The sequence below is a fragment of the Canis aureus genome, chromosome 1, assembly GCF_053574225.1.
Source record: "Canis aureus isolate CA01 chromosome 1, VMU_Caureus_v.1.0, whole genome shotgun sequence".
NCBI classification, from domain to species: domain Eukaryota; kingdom Metazoa; phylum Chordata; class Mammalia; order Carnivora; family Canidae; genus Canis; species Canis aureus.
The window spans coordinates 82,789,686-82,801,825 of record NC_135611.1 but is presented as its reverse complement, the minus strand read 5'-3'; the positions used below and the strand labels follow the sequence as shown (position 1 = coordinate 82,801,825).

Here is a 12,140-nt window from a genome sequence, read left to right as displayed (position 1 = left end):
CAGGTGGCTAGGTAGAGGCAGGCTCAGCACTACCTAGCCAGGGTTTTAGTTTCCAACGAATTAGAAGAAATGAAATAAATTCTAAGGAAACTAATGTAGCAAATAGTTTCACATCAGAGAAGCCAAGGGCAAACCTTCCAGTTTCTAGGATAGTTTAAGTGTGCCAGTGTCCAGAGATGCCAAGAAGGATCAGATGACCCATAGAAGCTCATCTTTGCCAATGATTTCTTTTCTCTCTTCTATCTTACTGGAAATTTTTTTTTACTTACTTTGCCCTGCTTTGTTATAGCAGGTATGTAACAGATATGCTCAAATCACAGTAGCCTGCTTCACAAGCTTGACATTAAGCCAACCGTCTAAATTCTCTGAGCCTCCTTTGTAAAATAGGGATTGGGTTTGCTTTTAGATTTAATCATATGATTCATAATTATCACTAATATGTGCTACTTATAATGAACCCGGCACTGTTCTAACAATTTTCTCAATAATAACTTACTTAATTTTACCTACTAACATTAGCCTCATATTACAGACTTGAGGCACAGGGACGTTGTGTGACTTGCTCGGGGTCGCACAGCTCATAAGTGGAATTGCTTGGCTTTGACTCCATGCAGTTTGTTCCAAAAGGCAAGCTCCCGACTTCCATGCTCTAGTGTCTCAATTTAGGTTCATTAAGGTGAATTGATGTTTATGAATTCCCCAGTGCATGGTCAGTTATGTAGTAAAAAGTTGATGAACAGTGATTATGGTTCTCTCTAGCCTCCAAAATTTTTTTCAGAGGTTACATCTATTATTACGTAAACACTAGCATCACTCATGTCACCTCTTATTTCACAATAGAGGTTTTTTAAAACTGAGAAACTAGAAGAATCACTCAGAGGCACTAGAAACAGCTCCCATACCCTGATCCCATTCAATAACACTTGAAGCTTGAATTTTCCAGTGGAGAAGCATATGGGTATAGAGAAGGCAAAAGTAGGGAATAATTATTGTGGCTCCGCTACATATGATAAGTCCTTTTGTGTCCTTACGTAATTTAATACAAATAGAAGGGGTGGGATTGTAGTGCCCAATTTAAAGATAAGAAAACTGAGGGCAGCCTGGGTGGCTCAGAGGTTTAGCGCCGTCTTTCGCCCGGGGTGTGATCCTGGGGCCCCGGGATCGAGTCCCACATCGGGCTCCCTGCATGGAGCCTGCTTCTCCCTCTGCCTGTGTCTCTGCCTCTCTCTCCCTCTCTCTGTCTCTCATGAATAAATAAATAAATAATTTTTTAAAAAAGAAAAAAGATAAGAAAATTGAGAGTCATTATATTTATTAGTATCATTACAGGCAAACCTTGGAGATACTGTGGTTCACTTCCAGACCACTGCAATAAAGCAAATACCGCAACAGAGCAAGTCAAGGGAAGTTTCGGGTTTCCTAGTGTATATATATAAAAGTTAGGCTTACACCACACTGTAGTCCATTAAGTATGCAGTAGCATTAAGCCTAGAAGAGTGAGATCCATACCTGACTTTAAAAATACTTGATTGCTAAAAAATGCTAAGCGTCATCAGAGCTTTCAGTAATCCCTGATCACAGATCCCCATAAAAAGTGTAACAATAATGAAAAATTTGAACTATTGAGAATTACCAAAATGTGAAAAAGGACGTGAAGTGAGCAGATGCTATCGGAAAAACAGCACCGATAGACTTGCTCTGTGCAGGGTTACCACATACCTTTGGTTTGTAAAAAGCATGATATTTGAGAAGCGCAATGAAGCACAGCGTAATAAAATGAGGTGTGCCTATGGGAATGGATCTACTGAGTCAAGTTTATGAGGAGAGTCTTAAGTCACCCCACTTGGGAACAAACACTGTCCCACTAACCATGATTTTTCCACCACACCCAACTTTTTTTTTATTCTTTTATTGGAGTTCTACTTGCCAATATATAGCATAACACCCAGTGCTCATCCCGTCAAGTGCCCCCCTCAGTGCCTGTCACCCAGTCACCCCCACCCCCCGCCCACCTCCCCTTCCACTACCTCTTGTTCATTTCCCAGAGATAGGAGTCTCTCATGTTCCATCACCCTCACTGATATTTCCCACTCATTTTCTCTCCCTTCCCCTTTAATACCTTTCACTATTTTTTATATTCCCCAAATGAATGAGACCATATAATGTTTGTCCAATTGACTTACTTCACTCAGCATAATACCCTCCAGTTCCATCCACGTTGAGGCAAATGGTGGGTATTTGTCATTTCTAATGGCTGAGTAATATTCCATTGTATACATAGACCACAGCTTCCTTATCCATTCATCTTTCGATGGACACCGAGGCTCCTTCCACAGTTTGGCTATTGTGGATATTGCTGCTAGAAACATCGGGGTGCAGGTGTCCTGCCATTTCACTGAATCTGTATCTTTGGGGTAAATCCCCAGCAGTGCAATTGCTGGGTCCTAGGGCAGATCTATATTTAACTCTTTGAGGAACCTCCACACAGTTTTCCAGAGTGGCTGCACCAGTTCACATTCCCACCAAAAGTGCAAGAGGGTTCCCCTTTCTCCACATCCTCTCCAACATTTGTTGTTTTCTGTCTTGTTAATTTTCCCCATTCTCACTGGGGTGAGGTGGTATCTCATTGTGGTTTTGATTTGTATTTCCCTGATGGCAAGTGATGCGGAGCATTTTCTCATGTGCTTGTTGGCCATGTCTAGGTCTTCTTTGGTGAAATTTCTGTTCATGTCTTTTGCCCATTTCATGATTGGATTGTTTGTTTCTTTGCTGTTGAGTTTAATAAGTTATTTCTAGATCTTGGATACTAGCCCTTTATCTGATATGTCATTTGCAAATATCTTCTCCCATTCTGTAGGTTGTCTTTGAGTTTTGTTGACTGTATCCTTTGCTGTGCAAAAGCTTCTTATCTTGATGAAGTCCCAATAGTTCATTTTTGCTTTTGTTTCTTTTGCCTTCGTGGATGTATCTTGCAAGAAGTTACTGTGGCCGAGTTCAAAAAGGGTGTTGCCTGTGTTCTCCTCTAGGATTTTGATGGAATCTTGTCTCACATTTAGATCTTTCATCCATTTTGAGTTTATCTTTGTGTATGGTGCAAGAGAGTGGTCTAGTTTCATTCTTCTGCATGTGGATGTCCAATTTTCCCAGCACCATTTATTGAAGAGACTGTCTTTCTTCCAATGGATAGTCTTTCCTCCTTTATCGAATATTAGTTGACCATAAAGTTGAGGGTCCACTTCTGGGTTCTCTATTCTGTTCCATTGATCTATGTGTCTGTTTTTGTGCCAGTACCACACTGTCTTGATGACCACAGCTTTGTAAAACAACCTGAAATCTGGCATTGTGATGCCCCCAGCTATGGTTTTCTTTTTTAAAATTCCCCTGGCTATTCGGGGTCTTTTCTGATTCCACACAAATCTTAAGATTATTTGTTCCAACTCTCTGAAGAAAGTCCATGGTATTTTGATAGGGATTGCATTAAAAGTGTAAATTGCCCTGGGTAGCATTGACATTTTCACAATATTAATTCTTCCAATCCATGAGCATGGAATATTTTTCCATCTCTTTGTGTCTTCCTCAATTTCTTTCAGAAGTGTTCTGTAGTTTTTAGAGTATAGATCCTTTACCTCTTTGGTTAGGTTTATTCCTAGGTATCTTCTGCTTTTGGGTGCAATTGTAAATGGGATGGACTCCTTAATTTCTCTTTCTTCAGTCTCATTGTGAGTGTATAGAAATGCCACTGACTTCTGGGCATTGATTTTGTATCCTGCCACACTGCCGAATTGCTGTATGAGTTCTAGCAATCTTGGGGTGGAGTCTTTGGGTTTTCTATGTACAGTATCATGTCATCTACAAAGAGGGAGAGTTTGACTTCTTCTTTGCCAATTTGAATGCCTTTTATTTCTTTTTGTTGCCTGATTGCTGAGGCCAGGACTTCTAGTACTATGTTGAATAGCAATGGTGAGAGTGGACATCCCTGTCATGTTCCTGATCTTAGGGGAAAGGCTCCCAGTGTTTCCCCATTGAGAATGATATTTGCCATGGGCTTTTTGTAGATGGCTTTTAAGATGCTGAGGAATGTTCTCTCTATAGAGTTTCTCTATAAAACTCTCTGAAGAGTTTTGATCAGGAATGGATGCTGTATTTTGTCAAATGTTTTCTCTGTATCTACTGAGAGGATCATATGGTTCTTGTGTTTTCTCTTGTTGATATGCTCTATCACACTGATTGCTTTACACATGTTGAACCAGCCTTGCATCGCAGGGATAAATCCCACTTGGTCATGGTGAATAATCCTCTTAATGTACTGTTGGATCCTTGTTGAGAATTTTTGCATCTGTGTTCATCAGGGATATTGGTCTATAATTCTCCTTTTTGGTAGGGTCTTTGGTTTTGGAATCAAGGTGATGCTGGCCTCATAAAACGAGTTTGGAAGTGTTCTGTCTCTTTCTATCTTTTGGAACAGCTTTAGTAGAATAGGTATTGTTTCTTCTTTAAACGTTTGATAGAATTCCCCTGGGAAGCCATCTGGCCCTGGACTTTTGTGTCTTTGGAGGTTTTTGATGACTGCTTCAATTTCATCCCTGGCTATTGGCCTTTTCAGGTTTTCTATTTCTTCCTGTTCCAGTTTTGGTAATTTGTAGTTTTCCAGAAATGCGTCCATTTCTTCTAGATTGCCTAATTTATTGGCGTATAATAAACGGCTCATAATATGTTTTTAAAATCGTTTGTATTTCCTTGGTATTGGTTGTGATCTCTCCTCTTTCATTCGTGATTTTAATAATTAGATCTTTTCTCTTTTGTTTTTAATGAGGCTGGCTAATGGTTTATCTATCTTATTATTCTTTCAAAGAACCAACTCCTGGTTTTGTTGATCTGTTCTACAGTTCTTCTGTTCTCTATTTCATTGAGTTCTGCTCAAATCTTTATTAACTCTCTTCTTCTGTTGGGTGTAGGTTTTATTTGCTGTTCTTTCTCCAGTTCCTTTAGGTGCAAGGTTAACTTGTGTATTTGAGGTTTTTCCAGTTTTTTGAGGGATGCTTGTATTGTGATGTATTTCCTTCTCAGGACTGCTTTTGCTGTATCCCCAAGATTTTGAACAGTTGTATCTTCATTCTCATTAGTTTCCATGAATCTTTTTAATTCTTCTCTAATTTCCTGGTTGACCCTTTCATCTTTTAGCAGGATGGTCTTTAACCTCCACGTGTTTTTTTTATTATTATTTTATTCATGAGAGAGAGAGAAAGAGAGAGAGAGAGAGAGAGAGAGGCAGAGACACAGGCAAAGGGAGAAGCAGGCTCCGTGCAGTGAGCCTGATGTGGGACCCGATCCCGGGTCTCCAAGATCATATCCCGGGCCAAAGGTGGCACCAAACCACTGGGCCATCGGGGCTGTCCACGTGTTTGAATTTCTTCCAAATTTCTTCTTGTGATTGAGTTCTAGTTTCAAAGCATTATGATCTGAAAATATGCAGGGGACAATCCCAATCTTTTGGTATGGGTTAAGACCTGATTTGTGACCCAGTATGTGGTCTATTCTGGAGAAAGTTCAATGTGCACTTGAGGAGAATGTGTATTCAGTTGTGTTTGGATGTAAAGTTCTGTAAATATCTGTGAAATCCATCTGGTTTAAAGCTCTTGTTTCTTTGGAGATGTTGTGCTTAGGATATCTGTCATTTGTAGAAAGTGTCGTGTTAAAGTCTACCAGTATAAGTGTATTATTATTGAAATATGTCTTAACTTTGGTTATTAATTGATTGATATACTTGGCAGCTCCCACATTGGGGGCATAAATATTCTTGATTGTTAGGTCCTCTTGTTGGATAGATCCTTTAAGTATGATATAGTGTCCCTCTTCATCTCTTACTACAGTCTTTTGGGTAAACTTCAATTTATCTGATATGAGGATTGCTACCCCTGCTTTCTTTTGAGGACCATTTGAATGGTAAATGGTTCTCCAACCTTTTATTTTCGGGCTGTAGTTGTCCTTAGGTCTAAAATGAGTCTCTTATAGACAGCAAATAGACGGGTCTTGCTTTTTTATCCCGTCTGAAACTCTGCGCCTTTTGATGGGATCATTAAGCCCATTCATGTTCAGAGTTACTATTGAAAGATATGAATTTAGTGTCATCATAATACCTATTCAGTCCCTGTTTTTGTGGGTTATTTCTTTGGGCGTCCTCTTTCTTTTACAGAGTTCCCCTTAATATTTCTTGCAGAGCTGGTTTGATGGTCACATATTCTTTCAGTTTCTGCTTATCTTGGAGGCTCTTTATCTCTCCTTCTATTCTGAATGAGAGCCTTGCTGGATGAAGTATTCTTGGCTGCATGTTCTTCTCATTTAGGACCTTGAATATATCCTGCCAGCCCTTTCTGGCCTGCCAGGTCTCTGTAGAGAGGTCTGCTGTTAATCTAATATTTCTCCCCATATAAATTAGGGATCTCTTGTCTCTTGATGCTTGAAGGATTTTCTCTTTATCTTTGGAATTTGCAAATTTCACTATTAGATGTCAAGGTGTTGAATGGTTTTTCTTGATTTTAGGGGGGGAAACCTCTCTATCTTCTGGATCTGAATCTGTTTCCCTCCCCAAGTTAGGGAAGTTCTCAGCTATGATTTGTTCAAATACACTTTCTGGTCCTCTGTCCCCTTTGGCGCCCTCTGAAACCCCAATTAAATGTAGATTTTTCCTTCTGAGGCTGTCATTTATTTCCCTTAACCTTTCCTCATAATCTTTTAATTATTTTTCTCTTTTTTCCTCAGCTTCCTTCCTTGCCATCAACTTGTCTTCTATGTCACTCACTCTTCCACCTCATTAACCCTTATCGTTAGGACCTCCAGTTTGGATTGCATCTCATTTAATTGATTTTTTTTTTAAGATTTATTTATTTATGATAGACATAGAGAGAGAGAGAGGCAGAGACACAGGAGGAGGGAGAAGCAGGCTCCATGCCGGAAGCCCGACATGGGACTTGATCCCGGGACTCCAGGATCACACCCTGGGCCAAAGGCAGGTGCTAAACTGCTGAGCCACCCAGGGATCCCCCATTTAATTGATTTTTAATTTTGGCCTGATTAGATCTAAATTCTCCAGTCATGAAGTCTCTTGAATCCTTTATGCTTTTTACCAGAGCCACCAGTAGCTTTATAACTGTGCTTCTGAATTGGCTTTCTGACATCGAACTTTAATTCAAATTCTGTAACTCTGTGGGAGACAGTACGGTTTCTGATTCTTTCTTGAGTGGTGAGTTCTCTTTCTAGTCATTTTGCTCAGTGCAGAGTGGCTAAAAACAAGTTGTACTGGAAAAAGGAAGGAAAAAAAAGAGAAAAAAGAAAAATAAAAAACAAATAAAAACAAAAAATAAGGAGGGGTATCCTCTGGTTCTATATACTGTAAATCCCTCGACTTTCCCTGGAGCTTTCTAGCGCTGCTCAGCCAAGAACTTGCTCTTCCCCTGTCCTTCCAGCTGGTCTTCGGGGGAGGGGCCGGCTGTGCTGATTCTCAGGTGTGTGCACCTGGGGGAGCTGCCCCACCCCCTGCCAGGTGCAGGGCTCAGTGGGAGCTGTTTATCCTGTGAGGCCCCTGCTCCCTGGCGGCCCCGCCCCTCCCAGGCACAGGGTGACACCAGGAGGAACAAGCACAGTGGCAGCGGCAGCTCCCCAGCCCTGGAGTCAGCTCCCGCAGGAACTCCCGCAGCCCCCAGTCCGCAGGGGCCCGGACGCTCCGGGGCGGGGGACTGACCTGCACAGCTCGGGGCCGCCTGGAGGTGGCAGGAGGTCCTCGCTGTCCTGTGCCCTCCCCGCCTCCGCCTGTCCCGGGGGGAGCGCCAGATCCTGGGCTGTGTCCCCGGTGCCCTGGGCTCCCCGGCCTGCGCCGCTGGAATCGCGCTCCCGGGGCCGTGCAGCCCACTCTGTGGAGCCGCCGCCTGTGCTACTCCCGGGGCCCCGCCGGGCGCTGCAGCCCTTTAGGGAGCTCGGTCTGCGCAGTGCGGTGCGCTGTCCCCAGGGCGCCCCTCCTCTGTTAGTGACCCCGGGAACCTGGGGGCTCCACTGCCCCTCCTGGGATCCTGCCCAAGTTCCCTGCAGCGCCTTTCCATCCGGGAAGATTGTTAAAGTTCCTGCTTCTCCTGGCCTGGACTTTCCTGTCCTGGGGGCTCTCGCCGCCCCCCTTAGCCCGCCCCTCCCCCACTGGAGTCTTTTTAATTTCTTTTATTTTTTCCACCTTCCTACCTTGATAGAAGCGCGAACTCTTCTCTCTGTAGCGTTCCAGCTGTTCTCTCTTTAAATCTCAGGCCGAAGTCGTAGGTTTTCAGGATGACTTGAAAGTTATCTAGGGAAGTTGGTGGGGCCGGGTGACCCGGGGACCCTACTCCTCCGCTATCTTGCCTTCTCCCACCACACCCAACTTAAGAGCAAAGCCCCGGATTCATTCTTTGCTTCCCCCCTTGGTTTCAGGTACTACGCAGAAATCTCCACTGGACGGTGCGAGAGGTGCAGCAAGAGCTGCAAGGCATGCCAGGGCCCGGGGCCCGCCGACTGCCTGTCCTGCGATACATTTTTCTTTCTGCTCCGCTCCGAGGGAGAGTGTCACCCCACCTGCCCAGAGCATTACTACGCGGAGCAAAAAACCAAGACGTGTGAGAGATGCCACCCAACCTGCAACAAATGCGAAGGTGAGGGCGTATCTGTCATTTTACATATATGAATGGAAAAATAGGATTCCTTCGCGCTTGGTCCGTCTTTTTTCATCACCTGTAGAGCTTCCTCTGGCTTGCCAATCCAGCCAGTCGCCCCCAGCATCAGCAGCATCCTCTGTCGGGCTCATCTTCTGCATCTGCCCCCCACCCTGGGCTGCCCTGCGCTATACTACTCTCTTCAGACCCTCCCATCCGCAGGCTTCATCTCCCCCCAAGACGTGTTTCCCACCTGCTCTGCCCTCCTCTACTTGTTGAACTTGGAATCTGTCTAGGGAGTTTTATTTTTCTCATTTCAACAACTGCTTGAGATGTCTGTCTCCAGCTCTCCTGAGCTCCATTCTTACTTTCCTGATACCTACTTTTCTGTCCCAGAGAACTCTTCAATCAACATGTCCCAGAGTAAACACAATCTGGGCTTCCTCTGATAGTCACTCTTTCTGTCAATGGACCTGCTCTCCAACACTTACATAGTAAGTGCTCATTAAGTGTTTGCTGAATGAATGAATGAATGAATGAACCCGAGATAAACAAATCCCAAAGTCTTTTTTTCAGATTGGAAATTTTTCAGTTATTAGATCTCCAAATGTTGCTTTTCCACACTTTCCTCTATTCTCCTTTGCTGGAATTCCTTATTAATAAAGTCTTTTTTTTTAATTTTTATTTATTATTTATGATAGTCACAGAGAGAGAGAGAGGCAGAGACACAGGCAGAGGGAGAAGCAGGCTCCATGCACCAGGAGCCCGACGTGGGATTTGATCCCGGGTCTCCAGGATCGCGCCCTGGGCCAAAGGCAGGCGCCAAACCGCTGCGCCACCCAGGGAATTCCTTATTTAACATTACTCAGACTTTCCTGATCTCTAGGTCTCCTACATGCTGTTTTGTTTTTATTTCTTTCACTCTCTATAGTTTATACTAGGTTAATTCTTCAGTGCTTTATTCCATTTCTCCAGTTTGTTCTCTGTGTTTAAAGTTCAGCCCATCTATCATTTTAGTTTTATTTAAATGATTTACTTTTAAATTATTTCTTTTTATATCCATATCTTTTTGTTTCACATCTTCCCATTTGTGTTTCCTTATTTATCATTTCTTTATAGATATCATGACTTCATTTATTCTTTGAATACCTTCAACATACTGATTTTTAAAACTTTGTCAAATTTCTCTATAAAATTGAGGGATACCTGGTGGCTCAGTCAGTTAAGCATCTGCCTTCTGCTCAGGGCATGATCCCAGGGCCCTGGGGTTGAGACTGCTCAGTGGGGAGTCTGCTTGTCCTTCTCCCTCTGCCCCTCACCCCTGCTTGTGCTCTCTCTTGCGTGCATTCTGCTCTCTCTTGCGTGCATTCTGCTCTCTCTTAAATAAATAGAAATATTTTTTTAATTCTCTATAAAATTGGTATTTTTTAAAGTAAATTCATGTTCTAATTGTTGATTGTGTTTGTCATCTTAATGTTCATTTTTTCCATATACTTTGGATTTTTGGCCTTACGTTCCTTTTGAATGAGAAATTTCATCTCTCTCTCTCTCTCTCTCTCCCCCTTTACCCTTACTCCTGTCAGTCTAGCAGTTTTTTGGTTAACACTACCCCTGCCTCCCTCCCTGGAACGCAGTCCAGAAACAGGACATCTCAGCATTCCTGAAGGGGATACTGACAACAGTGCAGATGCCATCAGCAATGCAACTGGCAGTCCCTCTCTTTACTTTGTAGTATCACTGCCTTATTTCAAACTCATATCTCCCCTTACTTGAGTTATTCACCAATCTCTAGTTGGTCTTCTTGCTTCCAGTATTAGCCATTCTATAACCAACTAGTCCTCCATTATGTTCTCAGATTGATCCTTCTATGTGACAAAAAAACATAATAATATTTCTCTGCTTAAAAATGACTTTCCAATGGGCCCTAAGTGGCTCAGTTGGTTAAGCATCCAACTCTTGGTTTTGGCTCAGGATCTGATCTCAGGGTCCCAAGATTAAGCCCAACATCAAGCTCCACACTCAGTACAGAGTCTGCTTATCTCTCCCTCTGCTCCTCCCCCATGCTTGTTTAAATTCTCTTTCTCAAATAAATGATAAAACTTAAAAAAAAAAAAGTGACTCTCCATTGATTTTTGGATAGAATCTTAGTAACTCTGCATATGAGGTTCTTCATCTAGGACTCACCTCACCCCTCACCACTTCCTCCACCACCTTCTATAACCAGGTATAATCAGTTACTGCAAATTTGAGCAAACCTTGCCCTTTCTCCTTCCTGAATACTTTCTCCAGCCTGATTTGCCTGGCTACCTCTTTCTAATCCATTAGTCAGCATTTCCTCTACAAAACCTTCCTTAATCCCTCTGTTCTGTGTTCCTTTAGTACTCTGCATTCATTAATCTACTTATGTATTCAACAAATCTTTACTTTACAGTATGGCCCAGACAATGATTCAGCTGTGAACAAGGCAGTCAGGTCTCTGGAGTCCAGAGGGCATATTTTATGTTATTTATTCTTTATCTCTCTCTGTGTGTCTAAACTGAGGTCCTCAAAGGCACAAATTAATATGTCTCACTTACCTTTGTGTCTCTAGCACTTAGCACAGACATAGGGGTAGGCAGTGGTGGCAGCCAGTGGTGCCAAGGACACCTTCAGGAAACAGTGGTGGTGCCGAGTGGGGAGCTCCGGCTGGGCTAAGACAGCAGCTACCACAGTCCAAGACACATCTAGGATGTTGGCGTTCTGTCTTCTGTCAGCCTCTGTCTCAGGCCCATCATGAAGGTGACCATCAACATGGCCCTCCACAGCTGAAGCAGCCAAGGAAGTGCTGAAAAGACTTACGACCATGGTGCACGATCACTAGGTCTCCACCCTGCAGATTTCTATGAGCACCATGGACTTCATCCACTTGGAAGGCAAGGTAGACAAGAATCTGGTCACCTCTTTCCTGGCCTGCCTCCATGGCAAGGTCATTAAGCTTAGTGACTTCCTCCAAGTCAAGGTGCATGCCGCCAAGTTCAAAATCAATTTCCTCACATGCCAGAGAACTCTTTCTTCCATGACACAAAGGATGAGGATGAAATGCTACCCAGAGAGAGGCCAGGCATCTGTCACTTGGAGGGGGCTGCCCTGCAAATTATTTGCCCTGAGGAGTCAGCTCAGCAAGTTGGTCATGGTCAAAGTGCTTGATAAGTCAGGGGAAATATGGAACATGGACATCCCCATGCTGGATCCCCAATGGGAGGAGACGACAGGCCAGAACTTCCACACCTCCAATTTCGGGAACACTTGAACTTCCAAGCCAAGGTTGCATACTGCAAGTACATACATGGGCTTCATCCAAGCCCTGAGTGCCCTGTGCCACCGAAGGTCGTGTAGAAAGGCAAGGAGTGCCAGGCCACTGCCACTACATAAGGTTTCTCTTGATTCTGGGCACCTGGGTGGCTCAGCCAGTTAAGTGTCTGCCTTCAGCTC

General features: G+C 43.5%; 1 protein-coding gene and 1 long non-coding RNA gene across 11 annotated transcripts in view; one reads left to right on the top strand and one right to left on the bottom strand.

Annotated features, from left to right (window-relative positions):
- LOC144318976 (uncharacterized) overlaps positions 1 to 828 on the bottom strand; it is a 78,648-nt gene extending 77,820 nt beyond the window's left edge. Inside the window, exon 1 of one of the 8 annotated variants that reach the window (XR_013384924.1) lies at positions 497 to 828. This is a non-coding gene — a long non-coding RNA (uncharacterized LOC144318976). The remainder of the gene's footprint in view (positions 1 to 496) is intronic. The other 7 variants (XR_013384910.1, XR_013384916.1, XR_013384917.1 and 4 more) reach the window with 7 other exon arrangements.
- Positions 1 to 12,140, top strand: part of PCSK5 (proprotein convertase subtilisin/kexin type 5) — a 458,158-nt gene that overhangs the window by 430,447 nt on the left and 15,571 nt on the right. For all 3 annotated transcript variants that reach the window (XM_077906524.1, XM_077906513.1, XM_077906535.1), the window contains one exon: positions 8,452 to 8,669. In XM_077906524.1, coding sequence (XP_077762650.1) covers positions 8,452 to 8,669 — 218 coding nt within the window. The remainder of the gene's footprint in view (positions 1 to 8,451; positions 8,670 to 12,140) is intronic.